At 45.3% G+C, this 24,937-nt stretch overlaps 2 protein-coding genes across 5 annotated transcripts in view; one reads left to right on the top strand and one right to left on the bottom strand.

Annotated features, from left to right (window-relative positions):
- KIAA0319L (KIAA0319 like) overlaps positions 1–15,964 on the bottom strand; it is a 138,013-nt gene extending 122,049 nt beyond the window's left edge. Inside the window, exons 1-2 of one of the 3 annotated variants that reach the window (XM_037827751.1) lie at positions 15,851–15,964; positions 12,749–12,918 (exon numbers count right to left, since the gene is read on the bottom strand). In XM_037827751.1, coding sequence (XP_037683679.1) covers positions 12,749–12,890 — 142 coding nt within the window. In that variant the 5' untranslated portion in view covers positions 12,891–12,918; positions 15,851–15,964. Of the gene's footprint in view, positions 1–12,748; positions 12,919–15,602; positions 15,808–15,850 lie in introns of those variants that run through there. The other 2 variants (XM_037827749.1, XM_037827750.1) reach the window with 2 other exon arrangements.
- A 209-nt stretch (positions 15,965–16,173) lies between these two features.
- Positions 16,174–24,937, top strand: NCDN (neurochondrin). 2 transcript variants are annotated; one of them, XM_037827752.1, is made up of 9 exons: positions 16,174–16,272; positions 16,540–16,607; positions 17,286–17,318; positions 17,468–17,608; positions 18,670–19,638; positions 20,588–20,829; positions 21,428–21,652; positions 22,068–22,210; positions 23,509–24,937. In XM_037827752.1, exons 2-9 carry the CDS (start codon positions 16,575–16,577, stop codon positions 23,943–23,945), a joined length of 2,223 nt encoding a protein of 740 aa, XP_037683680.1. In that variant the 5' UTR covers positions 16,174–16,272; positions 16,540–16,574; the 3' UTR covers positions 23,946–24,937. The 2 variants fall into 2 exon arrangements, with proteins under 2 accessions (XP_037683680.1, XP_037683681.1); XM_037827753.1 differs by lacking the exons at positions 16,174–16,272; positions 17,286–17,318 and having other exon boundaries at positions 16,575–16,607; positions 23,509–23,945.

The following is a 24,937-nucleotide window of genomic DNA, read 5'->3' as shown; positions in this document are numbered from 1 at the left end:
TATTCATAATAGCCAAAAGGCAGAAACAACCCAAATGTCCATCAACTGATGAACGGAAAAACAAACTATGGTATATGCATACAATGGAATATTATTCAGCCATAAAAAGGGTGATATATACTACAGCATGGATGATCCTTGAAAACATTATGCTAAGTGAAAGAAGCCCAACATAAAAGATTACACATTGTTTGATTATATTTATATGAAATGTTAAGAATAGGCAATCCATAGGGTAAGAAAATAGATTAGTAGTTTCTGGGATCTAGTGGGGGGGAGGAAATAGGAAATTACTAATGGGTTCCGGTTTTACTTTTTGGGGTAATAAAAACATTCTGGAATTTAGATAGTGGTATTATATCTCAATTTTAAAAAATAACCTCCTCTAATCTCTTACCACAGAACTTCTAATGTCTACCCAACTATTTAGCATTACATCTACTAGTTGTATTGAATGAAATTACCCTCTTCAGTGAGAAAAAGGTAGGGAGCCTCAACTTTCTCCTGGACTATTTCATTAGCTTCCTAATGGATCCCCCTACCTCTAGCCCTGATCTCCCTCCTCTTCCCATCTTCCTCTTATCCTCACCATTATCATTCTTCTATACTCTAGCAAAAATGACCTAGAAATTTACCATTATCATCCTTCTGCTTAAAATTTATCAATAACTCCAAATTTCCTAAAGCAATGATCTCCAGAGTAGAGTGTTTGCCTATAAGAGGTGCACAAGACAAATCACTGGGGTATGAAAAGAAAATATTAGAACTATTCATATTTGTTTTTCAGTTTGTCCTTTAAAAATTTTATTTTGGTATCTCTTATTATATACATAACACATTTTCCAAACCACTTTAGCAGTAAAACTAAACAGAGAAATAGTGATTCAATGGGCCACATGGAAAACAGAGTATCTTTTATCAGACAAATTGTAATCAATGCTTTCTAACAAGGGATTCAGCATCGAACCCAAAAGTGCAAATAAAACAAAAGTCCACTATAAGGCGGGGCAAGATGGCGGAGTGGTGAGGAGCAGAATTTCGTCTCTTCCCTAGAGCAGCTGGCAATTACCCAAGAACTATATGAAACAGTGTTTTCGGGGTCTCCAGTAACCAGTCACACATTGGACGCAAGTTTGGAATTGGAGGAAAAGCTGAGATCGCAGCGAACATTGTAAGTTTCCCGGACCAGGGGTCCGGCGCCCCTCCCCACCCAGACCTCACAGACTGTCTTGCTGCCAGCTCCCTGAAAGGGGGGAAAAAAGAAAACCAAAAAACAGCAATCTGCTGAGGGCAAGAAGGGAGGCTCAACCCAGCCTCAACTGCAGAATTAATTAACAAATTAATTAACTAATTTTGGGAGCTGGGGTGCTAAAGAAGGACTGAGCTCCGAGAAGTGGGGGCACGTAAAAGCAGGCACCCATTCCCAGACTCCAAAAAAGCCATTTTTTTTCCCCTACATTTTGTCCCTTCTGGCTTCTCACTGATCCCTTATCTTTTTGCATTTCAATAGCCCCCGGCAGGGGTGGAACTGAAGCTGTTGGAGAGTAATTATCAGACAATAGCCCAAAGCATATCTTTAAATGCTCTATTCTGACACTGACAAAACTTCCAGGCTGGGGAAAGACTTTTAAAAGAGACTCTTTTTTTTGCTTTTTCCTTTTTCTTGTTTTTCTTTTCTATTTTTTTTTTAATCTAAAAGTAATATATGTGGTTATTTTCTACTGGAAAGCCCAGGTTGAGAGACTAGGCTGGGCTTGGGGGGAGACAGAGTACCCACAGTGTCTTTGAGTTCTGTATTCACTACTGAAGGTCTCCACCCCCGTCTTTAATTGGCAACTCAGGCTGACCAAGGAATCTACCTGGAGAGGCTCCAAAGAGGAGAGGGGAGAAGGGAATAGGGGCCCTGAGAGATAACTGGAGTTCTGAGGATTGGGAGAGTGCAGGGAGGTCCAGCTCAACTGGCAGTCCTCCTTTTGGGAACTCAGACCCCAGGGGCTGGAATTCAGATTCCGGCTTCAGTCAGCCACGCCCCCGACAGGATCAGAGTCACCAGGAGAACTAAAGTCTCCATACCTCCTCACACTGGTGGGGGAGCTGCGGGCTGGCAAGCACCACCTGCTGGACAGGAAAGGAAAAGCACCAATTCTAAAGGCCTCATAGGAGGGTCTCATTCTCAGGAAAACTCTATACCCTCCCAATGAGACCTGGGCCTCACTAGACTGGGAAAATCTGACCAGGGTCAACCATATCTGAGGAGACCCACTCACAAAATGGTTACATAGAGGCAGAGCAAGAAACAGAAAAAACAAGAGGGGAAAAATTCTGATCAACTAAATAGAACCTAAGTTAGAAGTCTAGAATAAGTTGAACTGAATAACAGAGGCCAGAGAACCAAGCCAACCAACAAGAAAACCACTAGGTAAAAGATAGAAAACAAGCTCCAAAATAAACTAATCAAGAAAATCAGATGCCTAGACAACTTAAGATAACAAGCCATACCAGGAAACACGAAAACATGGACCAGCCAAAGGAACAAACTAATAGCTCAGCTGAGATACAGGAGTGGATGCAACTAATGCTAAATAAATTCGATGAAATGAAGGAAGATATAGCAAAAGAGCTGAAGGATATAAAGAAGACACTGGACTGGATGACCATAAAGAAGAATTCATAAACTTAAAAAAACAAATGGCAGAACTCATGGGAATGAAGGCCACAATGGAGGAGATGAAAAACACAATGGAGGGACACAACAGTAGATTTGAACAGGCAGAAGAAAGGATCAGTGAACTGGAAGACAGGTCATTTGAATTCATACACATAAAAGAATAGATGGTGAAAAAAAATGGAAAAACATGAGCAGGGTCTTAGGGAGCTGAGTGACAACATGAAACGCACAAATATACGTGTTATGGGTATCCCAGAAGGAGAAGAGAGGGGAAAAGGGGCAGAAAGAGTAATAGAAGACATATTCACTGAAAATTTCCCAACTCTTATAAAAGACAGAAAATTAGAGATTCAAGAAGTACAACGTATCCCAAATAGAATAGATCCCAATAGACCTACCCAAGACACTTACTGGTCAGATTGTCCAATGTCAAAGACAAAGAGAGGATTCTGAAAGCAGCAAGAGAAAAGCGATCCATCACATACAAGGGAAGGTCAATAAGACTACGTACAGATTTCTCTGCAGAAACCATGGAGGCAAGAAGATAGTGGCAAGATATATTTAAGATACTGAAAGAGAAAAACTGCCAACCAAGAATTCTATATCCAGCAAAACTTTCCTTCAAAAATGAGGGAGAGATTAAAACATTTTCAGACAAACAGACACTGAGAGAGTTTGTGAGTAAGAGACCGGCACTACAAGAAATACTAAAGGGAGTGCTACAGGCTGACAGGAAAAGACAGGAGAGAGAGAGTTGGAGAAGAGTGCAGAAATGAAGATTATCAGGAAAGGTAAAAGGAGAGGAAAAAATAAGATATGACATATAAATTCCAAAAAACAAAATGTTAATAGAAAGTACTGCCCTTACAATAATAACACTAAACGTCAACGGATTAAACTCCCCAATAAAAAGACACAGACTGGCAGAATGGATTAAAAAACAGGACCCATCTATATGCTGTCTACAAGAAACTCACTTTAGACACAAGGACAAAAATAGACTGAAAGTGAAAAGTTGGAAAAAGATATTTCAAGCAAAGAACAACCAGAAAAAAGCAGGAGTAGCTATATTAATATCAGACAAGTTAGACTTCAAAAGTGAAACAATTAAAAGAGACAAAGAAGGACACTATATATTAATTAAAGGGTCAATTCATCAAGAAAACATAACAATCATAAATATTTATGCACCAAGCCATAATGCCCCAAAATTCATGAGGCAAACACTGTGATCATTGAAAGGAGAAATAGATACCTCTACAATAATAGTTGGAGACTTCAATAAACCACTCTCATCAATGGATAGAACATCTAGACAGAGGATCACTAAAGAAACAGAGATGTTGAATTGTACGATAAATGAACTAGACTTGACAGACATTTATAGAACACTACATCCAACAACAGCAGGATACACTTTTTTCTCAAGCGCTCATGGAACATTCTCTAGGATAGACCACCTGTTGGGTCACAAAGCAAATCTCAACAAATTTAAAAATATTGATATTATACAAAACACTTTCTCAGACCACAATGGAATGAAGTTGGAAATAAATAAAAGGCAGAAGGTCATAAAATTCACAAACATATGGAGGCTAAACAACACCCTCTTAGAAAACCAGTGGGTAAAGGAAGAAATTACAAGAGAAATTAGTAAATACCTCGAGGCAAATGACAATGAAAACACAACTTATCAAAACTTATGGGATGCAGCAAAGGCGGTGCTGAGAGGGAAATTTATTGCCCTAAACACCTATATTAAAAGAGAAGAGAGAGCAAAAATTGAAGAATTAACTGCTCACCTGGAGGAATTAGAGAAAGAACAGCAAACTAACCCCAAAGCAAGCAGAAGGGAAGAAATAACAAAGATTAGAGCAGAAATACATGCAATTAAGAACAGGAAAACAATAGAGAGAATCAACAAAACCAGAAGTTGGTTCTTTGAGAAAATCAATAAAATCGATGGACCACTGGCTAGGCTAACAAAAAAAAAAAAAAGAGAGAGCAGATGCAAATAAACACAATCAGAAATGGGAAAGGAAATATAACTACCGACCCTGCAGAAATTAAGGAGATAATCAGAAGATACTATGAGCAACTATATGCTAATAAACTAGACAACTTAGATGAAATGGACAACCTCCTAGAAAAGCATAAACAACCAACATTAACTCAAGAAGAAACAGATGACCTAAACAAACCAATCACAAGTAAAGAGACTGAGTCAGTCATCAAAAAGCTCCCAAAAAGGAAAAGCCCAGGACCAGATGGTTCCACATGTGAATTCTACCAAGCATTCAAGAACGAATTAGTACCAATCCTGTTCAAACTCTTCAAAAAAATTGAAGAAGAGGGAAAGCTACCTAACTCTTTCTATGAAGCCAAAATCACCCTAATACTAAAACCAGACAAAGATACTACAAAAAAATAAAATTATAGACCAATTTGTTTAATGAATATAGACGCAAAAATCCTCAACAAAATATTTGCAAATCGAATCCAGCAGCACATTAAAAGAATTATATACCACAACCAGGTGGGATTTATTCCAGGTTATGCAAGGCTGGTTCAACACAAGAAAATCAATTAATGTAATACACCACATCAATAAATCAAAGCAGAAGAACCACATGATCATCTCAATTGATGCAGAAAAGGCATTTGACAAAATTCAACATCCTTTCCTGATGAAAACACTTCAAAGGATAGGAATAGAAGGGAACTTTTTCAATATGATAAAGGCAATATATGAAAAACCCACAGCGAACATCACAATCAATGGGGAGAGACTGAAAGCTTTTCCTCTAAGATCAGGAACAAGACAGGGATGCCCACTATCACCAGTGTTATTCAACATTGTGCTGGAAGTTCTAGCTAGAGCAATTAGGCAAGAAAAAGAAATAAAAGGCATCCAAATTGGAGAGGAAGAAGTTAAACTTTCACTATTTGCAGATGACATAATTCTATATGTAGGAAATCCAGAAAAATCTACAGCAAAGCTACTAGAACTAGTCAATGAATACAGCAAAGTAGCAGGCTACAAGATCAACACGCAAAAATCTGTAGTGTCCCTATACACAAGTAATGTGCAACAAGAGGAGGAAATCAAGAAAAAAATCCCATTTACAATAGCAACCAAAAGAATCAAGTATTTAGGAATAAACTTAACCAAGGACACAAAAGACCTTTACATAGAAAACTATAAGAAACTGCTAAAAGAAATTGAACAAGACCTAAAAAAATGGAAGAACATACCATGTTCATGGATTGGAAGACTAAATATAGTTAAGATGGCAATTTTACCTAAACTGATTTACAGATTCAATGCAATACCAATTCAAATCCCAAAAACTTATTTTACAGAAATAGAAAAACCAATAACTAAATTTATTTGGAAGGGTAAGGTGCCCCGACTAGCCAAAAATATCTTGAGAAAGAGGAATGAAGTGGGAGGTCTCACACTACCTGACTTTGAAGCATATTACAAAGCTACAGTGCTCAAAACAGCATGGTACTGGCATAAGGACAGATATACTGATCAATGGAATCAACTTGAGTGTTCAGAAGTAGACCCTCGCATCTACGGACAACTGATCTTTGATAAGGCAGTGAAGCCAAAGCAACTGGGAAAGAGCAGCCTGTTCAATAAATGGTGTTTGGAGAACTGGATATCCATTTCCAAAAGAATGAAAGAGGATGTCCATCTCACACCTTATACCAAAATTAACTCAAAGTGGATCAAAGACCTAAACATTAGCACCAAGACCATAAAACTCTTAGAAGAAAATGTAGGGCAATATCTTAAAGATCTTGTGATAGGAGGTGGTTTCTTAGACCTCACACCCAAGGCACGAGCAACCAAAGAACAAATAGACAAATGGCATCTCCTCAAAATTAAACACTTTTGTACACCAAAGGACTTTGTCAGAAAAGTAAAAAGGCAGCCTATACAATGGGAGATGATATTTAGAAACCACATATCAGATAAGGGTTTAATATCCCGAATATATAAAGAAATCCTGCATCTCAATAACAGAAGGACAAACAATCCAATTAAAAAATGGGCAAAAGACATGAACAGACATTTTTCTGAAGAGGAAATACAAATGGCTCAAAAACATATGAAAAAATGCTCAACTTCACTGGTTATTAAGGAAAAGCAAATCAAAACCACAATGAGATATCATCTCACACCTACCAGAATGGCCATTATCCAAAAAACAGAAAATGACAAGTGCTGGAGAGGATGCGGAGAAAGAGGCACACTTATTCATTGTTGGTGGGAATGTAGAATGGTGCAACCACTCTGGAATACAGTATGGAGGTTCCTCAGGAAGCTAAATATAGATTTGCCATATGACCCAGCTATTCCATTGCTAGGTATACACTCAGAGGAACTGAAACTTAAGACACAAACAGACATTTGTAAACCGATGTTTATTGCAGCATTATTCACAATTGCCAAGAGATGGAAACAGCCCAAATGTCCATCAAAGGATGAGTGGATAAACAAACTGTGGTATATACACATGACGGAATATTATGCAGCTGTAAGACAGAACAAAGACATGGATCATGTAACAATGTGGATGAACCTTGAGGACATTATGTTGAGTGAAGTTAGCCAGAAACAAAAGGACAGATTCTGTATGGTCTCACTAATATGAACAGACATTAATGAACAAACTTTGGGAGTTAAAAGCAGACAACACAGGTGACCAGGAGATAGAAAGAGGGCAGAGACCAGCCATTTGATGCTGAAGGACTACAGAATGTTTAGGATTGATTGCATAGATCCAGAAATAGATAGCATAATACTGTGTGATGGTACCCCAGTATTGTAAGTACACTAAACAAAGATGTCTGTGAGTAAAGCTGAAAGAGGTGGGACAGGAGAATGTATGCCACCAGAGGTAAAGATAGATGATAAAGACTGGGACTGTATAACGTGGCAAAAACTGGAGTGGCCAATGACTGTTACTAAATATACAAATATAAAAATGTTTTTGCATGTGGGAAAGCAAATGAATGTCAACCATGTAGAGAGTTGAAAAGGGGATGGTATTCAGGAAAAAACATAATCAAAGCAAACTGGAGTCTATGGTCAACAGTAACATTGTAATATACCTCCATTAAATATAACAAAGGCAATATGCCAATGCTAAATGTATATGACAGAGGGATATAGGAGAGGAATATGGGATTCTTGGTAGTGGTGTTATTTGCTGTCCTTAGTAGTATATTGTATTGTATGACATGTTATTTTTCTTTTTATCATTTTTTTCTTATTGCTAAAAAAAAAAAAAAAAAAAAAAAAAAAATTTTCTTGTAGTAATCAATATGTTCAAGTGCTAATTGTGGTGATAAATGTACAACTTTATGATGATACCATGAACAACTGATTGTACACTGTGGATAAATGTATGGTATGTGAATATAACTCTATAAAATTGTAGGAAAATATATATATAGGAGTAAAAGTGTTGGAGAAAACATGGTGAGAGGGATGATGCCTCACCAATATGGACTAACTACAATGTGTAAACTCAGAATTGAATCTTAGAACATAGCCTAACGTGGACATAATAATTGTAATAGTCTCTATATTGTAAGCTCTTACAGCAGTTAACTCTATCCCTGAATTGTAATGCCTATCTCTAAACTTTGAGATGCTGATCCCCTAGCGTATAACCTGATTGGTCTCTGGAACAATGCATATCTCTGAGACACCTGAAACTCAGAGCTAGAGCTCGGCAGATATGAATGTCAGTATTAGTGCATACAGCCACTGTCAAAAAAAAAAAAAAAAAAAAAAAAAAAAGCTGAAAAAGAGCCCAGACTTCAATTAGTGATACGAATGAAGCAGGTCTGGTTAAGACCAGGGCAAGACAGGCCAAAGGGTAAAGGTTGAAACTGATTGTGTTTTAAAACTTCAACTTCCATATGAGACCAAGGGAAGAGATATCTATTTGGTACAGGATTTAAATTTTCTAAATGGTACAACTCTACAGTCGATTTGTTCAAACACCACAATTGCATGGAACTTTGAATAGGAAGTGAGATACGGTAGGTTAGTATAGGCTGGAGTGAAATACTGACACATCCCAGAGTAATTTGGGTAGATAATAAAAAATATATTTACAGCCTCCACCTCCCCAGCCCCGAGGATCTGGGGGAAGGTGCGGATGTGTTGGACATCCTCACCTGGACTGATGTTGATGTTGTCACAAACATTGGGACTGGCGGTTTGATGTGCTGAGCCCTCGATCATGGGACTTACCCTTATGAAGCTCATTACCACAAAGGAGAGTCTAAACTTGCATGTAATGGTGCCTAAGAGTCTCCCCCTGAGTACCTCTTTGTTGCTCAGATGTGGCCCTCTCTCTTTCTAACTCAGCCATCTAGACAGATGAACTCACTGCCCTCCCCTTTACGTGGGACCCGACTCCCAGGGGTGTAAATCTCCCTGGCAATGCAGAATATGACTCCCGGGGATGAATGTGGACCCGGCATCATGGGACTGAGAGTATCTTCTTGACCAAAAGGGGGATGCAAAATGAGACGAAATAGTTTCAGTGGCTGAGAGATTTCAAATGGAGTCGAGAGGTCACTCTGGTGGACATTCTTATGCACTATATAGATAACACCTCTTAGGCTTTAAGGTATTGGAATAGCTAGAAGTAAATACCTGAAACTACCAAACTCCAACCCAGCAGTCTGGACTCCTGAAGACAATTATATAATAATGTACATTACAAGGGGTGACAGTGTGATTGTGAAGACCTTGTGGATCACACCCCCTTTATCTAGTGTATGGATAAGTAGAAAAATGGGGATAAAAACTAAAGGACAAATGGGGTGGGATGGGGGGATGATTTGGCTGTTCTTTTTTCACTTCTATTTTTTATTCTTGTTCTGGTTCTTTCTGATGTAAGGAAAATGTTCAGAGATAGATTGTGGTGACGAATGCATAACTATGTTATCATACTGTGGACAGTGGATTGTATACCATGGATGACTGTATGGTGTGTGAATGTATTTCAATAAAACTGAATTTAATAAAAAAAATAAATTTAATTTAATTTAATTTAATTTAAAAAAAAGTCCACTATAAGCAAGTCAATGGATGCCTGGGACTCACCGACAGCAAGAATGGGGATAACTGGAGAGCTGTCTTGTTTTGGTTAGTTTTTCAGGGATAATCCATACAACCCATGAACTAAATGACAAGAGCAAATAATCAGGAACATATTTATCAGGGAAAAACTTGAAAGTTCAGGAAAAACTGAACAAACTCACAGGTAGATTACATTGATTCAGGCTACTACCTACAGGTTTTGTTTCTTATTTTGTTGTTTTTTTCAGGTGGGTTTTTCCCCTTATAACAACAGCTATTCATGTACACTTAAAAAGACCTAGAAAACACAGAAAAGTACAAAAAGGATATAATCCCACTACTCAAAAATATACATAATCATTTAGTTATATATCTTTTTTCAGACTGTTTTCTATCATATAAAACATTTTTTCTTTTCACAAAATTGGCATTAGAGTGAATATGTAGTAGTGCATCCTACTTTTATCATTTATCTTTTGGAGCATTTTCTCACGTACTTTTCTCCTAAAATACGAATTTTGACGTGGGATAACATTCCACCATGTGGACATACCATAATTTCATTACTCTTCTAGGTTGAACAGGTTGGAGCAATATTTTGCAACACAGAATAAATGAGCATTGATGAATGTTCTCATTAACAACTATCTAACTGTGTCCTTGAGATAATTTCCTAAGAGGAGAATTACTAAGTCAAAGGATATGAACTTTTTAAAGATTCTTGATTTTTATACCAAAACGCTCTGTTCAAACTCCTCAGCATTATCTTAGGGCAACTACATCATCCCTTGGCAGCACTAGATATTTTTACTTTATTCTTCATCAGTGTGATAGATTAGAAAGAATTTCTTACTTCAGTTCTTTGGTTACTTATACAATCCTCAGTTCTTTGGTTACTTATAAGAATGAACCTTTTAAATATGTTTACAAATAATTTTAATTTCTTGTTTATGGAACACTTTGTTCATGTCCTTTATCCTTCCTTCTTCATCCGTTTTTTTTTCTATTGGGATATTGTAATTTTTTTAATGGATTTGAAAGCACTCCTAAAAATTAAAATGCCTAACAAACATACCCATCATTTGTTGTTTGCATGTTCCCTCAGATTCAACACACATGGTTCTTGATCTTTTACTTTCAGGGTAAAAGCTCCAAACTTCTCTAAAGTAGAACTGGTAAAATCTAATCCCCACCAGAACCATTCCTAACCTTTGCATTCTTATAGTCAATCTGCTCGCTGGTGTGCTATTTTTAAGCATCAAGTTCAAGGGATACTAAAGACTGTTCTAGGGGACTTAAAACCTTGCTGAAGTCCAATAAACAACAATACTATGTTTAACTAAGTGCTAGATTAGAAAATATAGAAAGACTCAGAATTGCTTCTTCCTCCCCTGTACTTTGAGTCCTTCAAATAATAAGATGCTTATTAGGGTTCAAGATAAAAAATTGTCTTTGATCCTCCAAAAGATCACTTCTGGTTGGAATGCAGAGAAAGAGCATGAGCTCTAGAGATGGACACCCTGGGTTTAGAATCCTGGTTCTGTCATTTCCTTGCTGGGTGAACTTGGCCAAATTGTTTTGCCTCTCTGAGCCTCAATTTCCTCATCTTAAAATGAGAATAAAACTATCTGTTTTAGGGTTATCATAAAGATTAAATGAGTTAAGGTATGTGATGTTTATTGCTAGGAGCCTGGTATGTGGTAGGCACACTTCAAAAAAGGTGATTTTCGATTTTCCTACTCTGGTGGTACTTATTTAATTCAAATGTCTTATAGAAAATGTTGGCCTGAAATAGTCAGTTGTCCCAGCAAAATATCATCTAAAGTAAAAACATTTAAATCAGCTTTCTGTCAACTGCAATTTCCACAGTTATAACTACGTAACCATAAACCACCACTGCAGGACAACAAAAACCTCAAAGCTGATGTTACTGAAATTGCTAACTATAGTAATTACTCGATTTTCAAGATCATGAACAATTCCTTTAAGAAAGCAACAGAAATCTTTTCAATTGTAGAAGCAAAAGGCTGATTACTAGTTATTCCGAACAGCGGTCTCTTCAGCAGAAGGCTTTTGGTCACTGCCCAGGATGGCAGCATACTTAGAAGTTTTTTCTCAAATTGCTGTTTTCTAACACTCCATGCTCTGAAAGAAACAATGTCAACAAGAGTTGACAGAAAGAAAGACGAAAAGAAAGGGTATGCTCTGAAATTTAGCCTTCTTAACACTGTTTCCTGCTGAGAGGCTTTAGCCAATTGAAATAATCTCTGGGAGGAAAGCCCACCTTATTAAATCTATCAGCATGGACCCTTTCTATGTAAAAAACAAGGATCTATTCTCCCTATAAGTATAGATTCCAAAGGGAAGGGAAGGGAAGGGAAGGGAAGGGAAGGGAAGGGAAGGGAAAGGAAGGGAAGGAAAGGGAAGGGACCATTTACTAAGCACCTACGTGCAGTGTTATACTGCAGGCTTTAATTATTTTGTCCCTTAAATCAAGCTATGATGTAGGTCTTTTCCTTCCTCAGAGATGTTTGGTACCTTGATCAAGGTTTTATAGTTATCCAGCTCTAGGACCCAGATCTGTCCAAATTTAAAATCTTTTTCTTTTCATTACACCTTCATCAAATCCCAAAATGATCACACCAATTCTTTATGAGCAAGAATCCAACTTAATTTTTTGTTCAGAACAAAAACAGAAAAACAAACAAACCCTGTAAACTAAGAGTCCACTCAAAGGATGACCGTTTCTGTCATTTACCAGGTTGCTTTTCTGCCCAGAATGGCAGCATACTCAGAAGTCTCTCTCAAATTGCTATTTTCACACTCCATACTCTGAAAGGAACAATGGCAATAAAAGAACTGACAGAAGAAAGACTAAGAAAGTCTTTCAAATGAACTAAAGGACTCACACACAGAGTGCCTTTAAAAAAAAAAAAATCTTAAATCTATAGAGAAGATGGTACCTGTTAACAACCACAGAGCACTGAAGCAGAAGCAAGTATAAAACAGGTACAGGCTTCTCAACCACTTCACGGGTGTCTGCCAACAATATCCTGATGAAATCCAGGAAGCAAGGCTTGGCTTGACTCCCAGCCTCTTCTCCATGGCCTTCCAAACAAAGGGAACAAGTACACTAGAAAGACAGAAAGAGGAGAAATTATATGCCAAGTAATTAACACTTTATTCCAGGAAATGTGGAATGCTAAAGAATGTGACGGATTAGAGGAAAAGAAATTTCAAGTTTGTCTTTCACCGCTCATCCCTGCTGAAAAATTTTAAACCTGAGCTCTGACATAGCCTATAATTATCAAGATAACAACATAGCAAGGGATATGAATGAATCCACTGTAAAACTGAAACACTTTATATTCCATTATTTTCTAATCTAACGGTAAATCACCTATGTTAATAGAATGGAAAGACCACCAACCTCAAAGAAAGAAGGTCTGAGCTTTAGTTTCAGCTCGGCTACTATTAGCTTTTTGACTTTGGCCAAAGGTACATTCTTAACTATAAAAGGAAGAGACTGGACCATCAGAGGGAAACTGACCTAAGGGCTTTGTCTGGCCAGCACTTTTTTTTTTTTTTTTTTTTTTTTAATTTAAGGTGACTATCTTTAGGCAGGGCATGCACTCTCCAGTTTGCTACTGAATGCACCATTATTATCTTCAAAATTCATCCAATTTATACTTTGATGTAACCTCCCTGGTTCCTGGAGTCATCTGTTTAAAAGACCTGGCTTAAATTAAGACAAACATTCAACAAATATTTACACAGTCCTTACTATGTGCCAGGCACTGTGCTGGCTACTCTAGAATCTAGTGGCTAGATGATTCAGGCCCCTCCCACCAAAAAAAAAAATGGTTTTCCATCAGTTTTCTTCCCTCTTACACAGCTTCACTATACTGTATAAGTTATTATATAAATCTTGGCACCATTAAGAGTTTGACTGAGTTCTAAGGAAGCAGTTAAAAACCTTCTGTACTATATGTGCACCTGTCAGCCACACCTGACAAATGGCACCAGCTGACAACTCCACCCCCCAGCCAGCATACAGGGAGAATGGCATTGCCTGGTTAGATATCAGTGCTGACTAACACCAGGAAACAGACATGCACATGCACAGCTGCAAAACTAAGGTGCAGCCCACCCATAAAAATGCTTTCACTGAGCCTAATTAAGCATCTGAAGGACTTCATGTTTCTCATTCCTATTTCTAGTAGTTTTGTAGTTGTGTGTTGAGGAGCATGGAACAAAGGGATATACATGGGCTGGACACATGTTCAAGAAATTATGAAATGGAGCCTACATCAGAAAGTATATCCTGCAACTTCTTTAGCCTCCCAAGCTGGAACAGGTGAGTATGCGTGTGTGTGTGTGTGTGTATGGATCTTATTCAACATAGTTCTGCCTGTCACAGAAAAATTTAAAACTCAAGGTGACTCAATATCTGTCATCAATCACCTGACTGGTGGGCGATAGAAGCACAAATGAAATGAATAGGTTTTGAAATCAGGAGTAATAAACACCATTGTGCTAGCAAGCTGATTAGAAGCTCAGTGCTGTAAAAAACATATGGGAGAGAGGCAGAGCTGATTTCATTTTAACTCCAAACCAGTAATTCCTCTGAAACCTGTAATTGTCAAAGGGCACAAATCACTCCCCAGGTCCAGTTAAAGGCCTGCTAACCAGAGGCAGAAACAACACCAAGATCTAAATGGTTCCTAATAGAATCAAAAGGTAACAACCCAGGGAAAGAACACACACCCCCACAATACTTCACAAATGAAAATCTAGAAAAGCTTGCAATAGTTCTGGCATTTAGGGCGTTACAAGTACACCAGAAATAAAAGCATTCTCTGTTGCAGCAGCTGTTCAGACAGAGCAGGGGGTAATGTTTACTTAATACTTCAGGTTGATAGGGGATGTATCATAGTTCAGTCTGTCAGCTACATACGTGGAACTCCATTTATGTACACAGCGATAAGATATGTTTGAACAACGACAGAGTATGTCTAAAACAGCCTATTCAGCTGGTATGAGTAATCGAGAATAAAGCTCTTTTAAAAAAAGAAGTCTCAGATATTTGGGAAAGTTACAGAACAGACTGTCATGAATAGCTTTGCTTATATTTGCAGACATTGTTTTCCAAATAGCTGGGGAAATGAACAGATTGTTCTGGGAGGTCGTCTTTCCAATTTGTTCCTAGTTTCCAGTCTGTTAATCACATAAGAAAGCACAAGGAGAGTCAGCTAACGTTATTCACAAACTGCATCTATTGTCGGTTGAGCACAAACACCATGTGAGAAAACGCAAAGCTTTCCTGGAATCCCGTATGAGATTTTCACTTTTGCCTTCCTTCATTTCACCTTTGTGTTCACCGCAGCCACCACAGGACCCTCTATGGGGCATAATCTTCAAAAATCTTGAATAATGCAGGTTTTGCATAATTCACATATTGTGCTTAAACCCGCCTCCCTTATTCTGCATCAACTTTCAATCTCAATAGGGAGACGAAACGACAGAGACAGTAGTTAAAGGCGAGGGTGCAGAGGTGGAGGGAGGAAGAATAGGAGCGCCCCGAGCCGGATCTGTCTGTCAGGGGATGGAAGGGGCCGCAAGATCAGACTAGGGCCCGAAGAAGAGGGGTTCAGCCTGAGACCGAGCTCCACACCTGCAAGGCCAGAAGCCGGTCAGGAGCGCCACCTCCGGGTCCCAACACTAGGCCAGCGCGCCCCCAGGAACAGCCCGTCCCCCCTGCCCCTCCCCTGAGCTCATGGTCCTCGACCTGGCAGCCAGCTGCCCCGGGCCACCTACCAGGGCTCAGGGCCACACAGCAGGGCCCTAGCTCTTGGCGGCCTCTGCCTCCTCCCGGTCCATAAGGCCGGGGACCCCAACCTTCGCTCCCCTCACCCGGAGGAGGAGGTAGAGGAAGAAGGTACTGCGGGCTCTCCACCCGGACAGCTTCCTCTCGCCTCAGCCTCCCTGGACAGCGACAGTCACCGGAAACGCCGCCTCCTCCCACCTCCCCGGGCTCAACCCGGAAACACACTCTTCACGCTCACCAAGCCCGCCTCCTCCACCGGAAGCGAAATTCAAGCCGCGAGCCCGAGGGGAGGAGGGGTAGTTCTGGAAGGGATGGAACTATGCACAAGCGAAAGAATCCGGGACCCCAGGCTCTTGTCTCCGGTTCTTCAGAAGCAGTCTGCACCTTCGCCCCCACAGAGCAAGTCCCAGACTCCAGAGTCGGGCAATACCCATAAGCAAGATGGCGGCAGCGGCAGCACTCCCTGTGGCTCAGCGCCCAGCCCTGCTATTGGCCAGAGCCTGGAGTGAAGCCGCCCGGGACTGGTCAAAAGTGGTGCGGGGGTGGGGGTGGAGCTGCGGCAGGCTGGAGCTTGGAGTGGGCAACGCGGCGTGAGCAGCAGCCCCAGGCACCCGAAGCATCGCTCTCGAAGAAGATCTCGCTGCTCGGGGCCGCAGCCTGGTGAGCTCAGCCCCCTCCAGGTCCTCCCTTACGTCCCAGCCGGGGCCTCTCCGAGCGGGCGCTGATTGATGCAGACACACCCCGGGGACCCTGTCGCGACTCCATCTCGCCATATCGCGACATCATCGTGCCCTGTCGAGACTCCATTTTGTCACAGCCCTTTTCAATATATATCTTTTTTTTTTTTTTTGCCCTGTCATCTTTGGGGCTGTCCCATGTCGTGATTTTGCCGTGATCTCTTCGTGACATCACCACGCCATCGTGAAGTGTGATCTCATCGCTGCCCTGTCGTGACTTCATCAATGTCGTGTTGTGACCTGGCTGCGGTGGGACAGGTGGTGACCGCCAGGAACCCTTCTCCCCTTCTCATCTCCCCATCTCAGCAGCCCCGCTTCGATTATCCGGCTTTTGGATTCTCCGCTGTCCTGGGAGCTACCCTGGACCCTTTCTTGCTTCTCCAACCCCTGCCGGCATCCACAGGCTGGTAGCGGGGCGGGGAGGGTGACGGGAGGGAGCGCAAGGGGTTAATTCTGCTGCTGCTGCTGCAGCCTCTGCCCGAGGGAGGGAGAGGAGCGGAGGCAAGGAGCCTGCGGGGGCGACTGAGAGCCCTGGCTGGAGGGGTGAGGTCCCCAGAGGGACCTCCAAGCCTTCCCTGGCCAGCATCCTGCATCCTCATTTCACTTGAAGCTTATCTCTTGCCTCCCCTGAGGGGAAAGGAAACCTAGAATGCCCTTTTCCCAGTGTTAACCTGAGTCCGGATAATCGAACTTCACCCGTGTATGTCTCCATTCCTGCCTGTCTGTCCTCACCACTCCCTCCCTGCGTGCCTTGATGGAGGGAGATAAAACTGGGCCTCTGGTGCCAGGGGGCAGCTGAGCAGTGGGACCAGCCCCCAACCACCCCCAGGAGATTGGTGAGGAGAGCTGAGCAGCAGGATGCCTGGTCCTTCTTTCCTGCTTTCTGGAGGTGACCTTGGACCAGGGTCCCTTCCTCATCTCTTAACGGATTTGCAGGTCCAGCCCTTGCAAGGGGCTCCCCTGAGGGAGGTCAGTCTGAGGAACCCACCCACCCCCACACCTCACCTCACCCTGTCCTCCCCCCCCTTCTGTGCCAATCCCTCCCTGCTTCCTCCACTCCGACCCCCACCCTTGCCCCTCCTCTGCAGAGGGATGCTCAGTCCCTCTTGTGTTCACAGTTGGGCAAGGCGGGCACCATGGCCTCGGATTGCGAGCCAGCTCTGAACCAGGCAGAGGGCAGAAACTCCACCCTGGAGCGCTACCTGGGAGCCCTCCGAGAGGCCAAGAATGACAGCGAGCAGTTTGCAGCCTTGCTGCTAGTAAGAAATTGGCTGACAATTGGGAGGTGGGAAGGGCTGAGTGGTTGGGTCCTCTAGGAATGGGATTGAGTCTCCAAGGGTATATAGATATTACTGGGAATCCCAGAGGCACCAAAGAGTCCAGGATCACTACGTTTGGACTCTGTTTTGCTCCCCTGAAAATGAGGGATGAATAAGGGTTCGTGGCCTCTAGGAGCCTTGGAGGAACCTGCCTGGATCTGCTCTCTGGGGTGTCCCAGAGCAGATGGGAACTGACTCATAGGGTAGTGGCAGCAGGTAGTAACTAGTGCAGAGGGCTGGGGCTGATTGTTCTGGGGGTGGAGAGAGTAGCAAGGCTAGAAGTGACTGGGGAGGGATAGGTAGGTTGAGGGTAAAGGAGCTGGTTTGGTGCTTAGTCCTGTTGGAATAACCCAAGCTGGGGACAGCAGAGCAGGAGCTGCAGTGCTGGGAAGGAGGGGTTGGTGTGTGGGGGGTGAAGTGGGGAGGGAGAACAGCCGCTGCTTGTTTGCCATGACAACAGGGAGAAGGCTCCAGAGTCAAGGGCTCACACTGCAGCAGAGGAGGTGTTTAGGTGAAATGTAAAGGGAAATGTTTTGACAGGCAGAGCAGCGAGACACAGGAGCCATTTCCCCTGAGAAGGTGGCGGGAATGGATCAGAGACTTCTGTAGAGGGAGCAATTAGGGAAGGACCCAAAATCCTTGGAAGATTTTTAAACACTGAGTTCTAAGCCCCTTCCAACTCAGGTTGTGGGCATCTAGACTAGAAATTAAGAGGAACTTCCCGATTGACAAGGTGATGAAATGCCAGAATGAGAGGTTGAGGAGGGCTGGACCTCCCTTCCACTGAGAAAATCAAATAAGAGGCACCCCAGAGACGACAGCTGTCTTCCTCCGGGGAGAAAGAAAAGGGATAAAATGATCTCTGGGAGGCTTCCTGACCCCAGAATGAGTCCCGTTGCATAACCTAATCTTGCTAGCAATCCTCAGTGCCTCAGGGTGCGGGGAGGGAACAGTCTGTCACCTCTGCTTCCATCCTGCTGATAGCACATACCCCCCCATAGGTGACCAAGGCAGTCAAAGCAGGTGACATCGATGCCAAAACTCGGCGGCGAATCTTTGATGCCGTTGGCTTCACCTTCCCCAATCGTCTCCTGACCACCAAGGAGGCGCCAGATGGCTGCCCTGACCATGTTCTCCGGGCCCTTGGCGTGGCCTTGCTGGCCTGCTTCTGCAGTGACCCTGAGCTGGCCGCACATCCTCAGGTCCTGAACAAGATCCCCATCCTTAACACTTTCCTCACAGCCCGGGGGGACCCTGACGATGCTGCCCGCCGCTCCATGATCGATGACACCTACCAGTGCCTGACAGCTATGGCAGGCACACCCCGTGGGCCCCGGCACCTCATTACTGGTGGCACCGTGTCTGTCCTGTGTCAGGCATACCTTGGGCACGGCTATGGTTTTGACCAGGCCCTGGCACTCCTGGTGGGGCTGCTGGCGGCTGCCGAGACCCAGTGCTGGAAGGAGGCGGAGCCCGACCTACTGGCTGTGTTGCGGGGCCTCAGTGAGGATTTCCAGAAAGCCGAAGATGCCAGCAAGTTTGAGCTCTGCCAGCTACTGCCCCTCTTTTTGCCCCCAACAACCGTGCCCCCTGAATGCCTCCGGGATCTGCAAGCCGGACTGGCACGCATCCTGGGCAGCAAGTTGAGCTCCTGGCAGCGCAACCCTGCACTGAAGCTGGCAGCCCGCCTGGCACACGCCTGTGGCTCCGACTGGATCCCAGCAGGCAGCTCTGGGAGCAAATTCCTGGCCCTGCTGGTGAATCTGGCATGTGTGGAGGTGCGGCTAGCACTGGAGGAGACAGGCACAGAGGTAAAAGAGGACGTGGTAACTGCCTGCTATGCCCTCATGGAGTTGGGGATCCAGGAGTGCACCCGCTGTGAGCAGTCACTGCTTAAGGAGCCACAGAAGGTGCAGCTCGTGAGCGTCATGAAGGAGGCCATTGGGGCTGTCATCCACTACCTTCAACAGGTAAGGATATAGTGGCCCATGGAGGGAGCCTAGTGTCTGGGGAGCCAGTGCAGGAACCAGAAGCCAAAGCAAGGGGGAAGAGAAGCTCCGGCAGCCCTGTGCAACAGGGAAATGGCGAAGATGCCTGTAATACAGGCCAATAGTATAGCAAACACTCCGGGGAGTAGTGTGTGGCAGGCCTCCCTCCCTCTCCCGCTTTCCCCCTCCCTGGGCCTTCACACAAGCCTTCCACACACCATATGTGCACTCACATCACAATACACACACACAACACGGTAACCTCCCACCCACACAGCCCTCCACCCTTCACACACTATACACATCACATGCCTCTCCCCAGCACGTACACACAATTGAAGCAGTAAATCCACATAGTCTATAACATTTTACATACACGTGCATACAAACTGGTAGTGCTGCAGGGAAAAAGAGCAAGGCTGCCTGACTCCTGGCCTCTGTAGAGGTTCAGCTAATTCCATGTGGCAGCTTTCCACATCTCTTCCTCCTTCCCTAAGGGTCCAGCTATGCTGTCCCACAGGGATTCAGTCATGGCTCTGGTCTCTCTAATGGCCTGCTCCAGCTACTGAGCTTACCAGCCATGTCTCCCACACATTCTGGAGGTATTTACCCAGGGAGTATTTTCTTAGTTTTGGACATGAGTTTACTTCTAGCCTTGAAATAAAGTAGGCGGAGGGATAGGGGAATAAGGATGTGATTTGAGTCCAGCAAGTGTGGGGCATGTCTGACATCCAGTTCACTCAGCAAATATGCACCGAGTACTTGCTCTGTGCAGACCCCTGTGGGGTGTGTCCCTACCATGTGCTTGGTGCAGTGCCTGCCTTTGAAGGGCTCATAAGCCAGAATCCCCCTTTAGTTATGTTGTTTCTGGGCTGGCCAGAAGGCTGGTCTCTGGTCCTGCTCCGTCTCAGGGGGGATCCCATGGCAACAGGTGGGGCCAGAGAAGCAGAAGGAGCCGTTTGTGTTTGCCTCGGTACGGATCCTGGGTGCCTGGCTGGCCGAGGAGACTTCATCCCTGCGTAAGGAGGTTTGCCAGCTGCTGCCCTTCCTCGTCCGCTATGCCAAGAGCCTCTACGAGGAGACCGAGGAAACCAATGACCTCTCCCAGCAGGTGGCCACCCTGGCCATCTCCCCCACCACCCCAGGGCCCAACTGGCCAGAGGATGCTCTGCGGTGAGTTTGCAGTCACAGTCTGTCCAGCCAGACTGTTCTAAAGAAAAGTGTAATACCAGCATGACACTCCCACCCCAACTGGGCTTTACCAGGCTTCATGATTATGATATGAGATTTCCTTTAGCATTATTTCTGTTTGTTTGGGGGGCTGGGGGGACAGGGGAGGGGTTGTTCCCACAGGACTTGGGCTTCCGAGTGTCTATCAGCTGCCAACCCCAAATTTCCCTATACAAGGAATCCACACTTATTGAGTATCTGCCAAGTGCCAGGCATTTTGCTATACCCTTCATCAAAATGATCTCATTTGGTCCACATAGCCAATCTATAACATAAGTCTCATTCCCATTTTAAAAATGCGGAAACTGAAGTGCAAAGAGGTTAAAGCATATTGCCAGAAGTCTCACTATGTAGCAGAGCCCAGGTTTGATCCTAGGCCTGTGCAACTCCAAAGCTTGTGCTTTTTCTGCAGTAGCTATGAGGATCTGTCCTCCTCCTTCCCTACTTCCATTTCTCTCTGGTGGGGTGTCCCCCAAAAAGGGAATCCTTGTGCCTTCATCTCTCCCAGACCCACATACATCTGTCTCTTCCACATCCCCAGGCTCCTTCTGCCCGGCTGGTGCCACCTGACAGTTGAAGATGGGCCCCGGGAGATCCTGATCAAGGAGGGAGCCCCTTCACTTCTGTGCAAGTATTTCCTGCAGCAGTGGGAACTCACATCCCCTGGCCATGATACCTCAGTGCTGCCCGACAGTGTGGAAATCGGCCTGCAGACCTGCTGCCACATCTTCCTCAACCTCGTGGTCACTGCACCCGGGCTGATCAAGTAAGTGGCTCAGGAGAGGCTGGGAGGAGCTCAGAGAAGCAGAGGGGCTGCTCAAACTTGCATCAAATCCCTGTCTCCCACTTTGCCAATCTCCCTGTTCCTGTGAGTTTCTGTTAATGTTAGAATGGAAGGTTTTCAGCATAGACAAATGCCAACTCCAGACAAGGATTTGACATATCTGGAACCCCACAGAATTGTCTCTGGGCACATCTACCTGTGCCAGCCATAACCCATATGCTCTACTCCCCAGAGCTTTTGGTTGGGACCCAAAGTTAACTTGTCATCCTGCTGCCCAATTTCTTGGCAAACCGTAGCCCAGTGAAGCTGAGAGCCCAGAATCCCAGGTTTTCCAAAGGGCTGATCTGACTCCAGTAAACCATCCCTTCCCGTATCCTTCCCTCCCTTCCTTCCCCAGGCGTGATGCCTGCTTCACATCTCTTATGAACACCCTGATGACATCTTTGCCTGCACTAGTGCAGCAACAGGGGAGGCTGCTTCTGGCTGCCAATGTTGCCACCCTGGGTCTCCTCATGGCCCGGCTCCTTAGCACCTCTCCAGGTAAGCCCTGGGGACCCAGTCCTAAGCGGTGGGGGCAGAAGACTTGAATAGACCTGCTCTTTTCCATTTTCAGAAAATATTTTTGCAGAATTTTCCAGTCAAGAGGAAATCTGAAGAATACCTCATCCCCCACCCCCACCTTTCTTTCCAAAATGACAACATCCCCTTCCTTCTGATGACTTTTAAGGCAAGGTCTGGTGGGTGTTAAGTACAGGCCTGCTCAGAGGCACAGGCATAGGCACCTGGAATCCCCAGCAGCCCAGAGAATCTGAATCCATGTTCTCAAGGTAGAGCCGCCCCCACCCAGGCCTTGAGTCAGAAACCTGACTTCCCTCCATTGATGTTTTTCTCTGCTTAGCACCTTACCTCCCTCAGTAGCAGGCATCAGCACTCAGTGCTCCTCTGTGCACACCTCCTCCCCAGCCTACTCTGTGCAGGGGGAGGATCCCCTCCAGCCCCTGCCAGCCCTCTGTGTCTCCCACTTTGACTGTGGGTGTTTGCTTAGGTCCCTCTGTCCCTGCCTGTTCCCTGTGCCCCATCTGTCAGGTTGGAGGAGCTGAGCAGATGCCTGGGAACAGGGTGTAATGTGCCCATACCCTCAGCTGCCTTTTTGTTGGGTGTGTGGGGATCCCAACAGGGTACCCAACAGTGGGAAGAGGATCATGGCCCAGTGGACCAGGAGCCCACCCTGCACTCTAGCTTCCATGCACCCACAGTCCCAGGCTGCATCTCCACAGCCCCTGAGTAGAACCACCAGGCTATGGCCCCAATCTGGTTCAGCCACAAATACCACCAGGTTAGACTAACAGCCTCCTGGAGAGCAGCTGCAGGCTAGGGGTATACTCCTGCCTGGCAGGTAAGCAAAAGCCATTTTGGCAGCTCACATTCCCCTCTGGCTCCCCCTTTGGGCCCATGAATTAAATCAGTGCAACCTTGTTAGCCTGCACTAGTCACCACTGTGTTACTGGAGGGTTCTCCTGCCTTCTGTACCTGTATGGGTCTTAGTGTTTGAGTGTACTGAGATTGTTGCATTTAATTTTCACAACAGATTTCTGAGATTAGCACTACTGATCCCATTTCACAAATGAAACCAAGATGCAGAGAAGTTAGGGAAATAGCCCAAGGTCATACAATAAATATCAAAGATAGTATTTGAACCCAGGCAGGCTGATTCCAGACTATGTTGCCTCTGTACAGAAAGGCTGTGGCTCCCTGAGTATAACAAAAGGGGAAAGGAAGGGCCTTGCAAAGCTGCTGGCCTATCTGGTTCATGCTCCCATGCCCTCCTTACCTTCCAGCTCTTCAGGGAACACCAGCATCCCGAGGTTTCTTCGCAGCTGCCATCCTCTTCCTTTCGCAGTCTCATGTGGCACGGGCCACACCTGGCTCAGACCAGGCAGTGCTGGCCCTGGCCCCTGACTACGAGGGCATCTGGGCTGACCTGCAGGAGCTCTGGTTCCTGGGCATGCAGGCCTTCACAGGCTGCGTGCCCCTGCTGCCCTGGCTGGCCCCTGCTGCCCTGCGCTCCCGCTGGCCGCAAGAGCTGCTCCAGCTGCTAGGCAGTGTCAGTCCTAACTCCGTCAAGCCCGAGATGGTGGCCGCCTATCAGGGTGTCCTGGTGGAGCTAGCTCGGGCCAACCGGCTGTGCCGGGAGGCCATGAGGCTGCAGGCGGGTGAGGAGACAGCCAGCCACTATCGCATGGCCGCCCTGGAGCAGTGCCTGTCAGAGCCCTGAAGGGGTATCCACTGGGGACAGACCGGGGCGGGCAGCGAGGGAAGGAGGGAGGAGACATCTTCCCTGAAGCCCCCAACTGGATCCACCTCCCCCAGACTCCCCCCCACCCCAAACTCTCCAGCTTTTCTGGCTTTTTCGAGGACAAGGGCTTGGCGCCCACCCCTCAAGTGTAAGGAACTGCGTCCCGCTCCCCACCCACAGGCCCTGAAGGGGGCAGGGATCAGCTTGGAAATCAAAGTGGCTGGCCCCGCCAGGCTGGGGAAGGTTGGAGCAGCCCCCAGGGAGGGGATACTAAGTATCATTGTGCCAGATGTCTGGCTCCCCAGCACGAGGGAGACCCCAGGGTGGGACAGGGCTGGCAGGAGCTGACCGCCTCAGCCCATGTGCCCTGCCGGCCAGGGCGTGGGCTCCCCTAGGCTGCAGTGCCCCCTTGGCTCCCCAGGTCCCACGTCCTTCAGATTGGCCCTTTGGCTCTTGCCCTTGGCTCCCTTGGGCAGAGAGCAGGCTCAGGCCATTGACATCATAGTTCTTCCTAGCAACTTCAGTGGCCCAGGGTCTGAAATGCCCCCATCCTTCCAGAGAAGCAGGGCAGAAAGGCCTGGGTGGGGGTGTGGAAACCTTCCTCCTGAGCTTCCTTGATGGGACACAGGAATCCTTGGGCCCTGGTCTCCAGGCTTTTGTGTTGTGTTACAGCAGCGTGGTGATAGGGGTCGGGGGGTTATTTATTTTGCCTGTCCTTACCCCTGCGTGGACACCTGAGTGTCTGATCCCAGTCCTCCTGGTGCCATGTGGCCTGGCTGGAGCCAGGAATGGGAGGGACACTTCCCTAGAAACTGCATGTTTCCCCAGTGATCACACCCCTTCACCACCGTGGTGCCTGGCTTAAACCCCCACCCCTGCTTATGACTCCTCTCTGCAGAGAAACGCGACTGGCGGCTCCAGCAGGGACTACCTTTCTTATGAACCTAGGGGGAACCCCCCCCCCACACACA

The sequence above is a fragment of the Choloepus didactylus genome, chromosome 2 (genome assembly GCF_015220235.1).
Source record: "Choloepus didactylus isolate mChoDid1 chromosome 2, mChoDid1.pri, whole genome shotgun sequence".
In the NCBI taxonomy this organism is placed as follows: Eukaryota; Metazoa; Chordata; class Mammalia; order Pilosa; family Megalonychidae; genus Choloepus; species Choloepus didactylus.
Note: the sequence above shows the minus strand (reverse complement) of the source record. Positions and strands in the feature narration are given on the sequence as shown.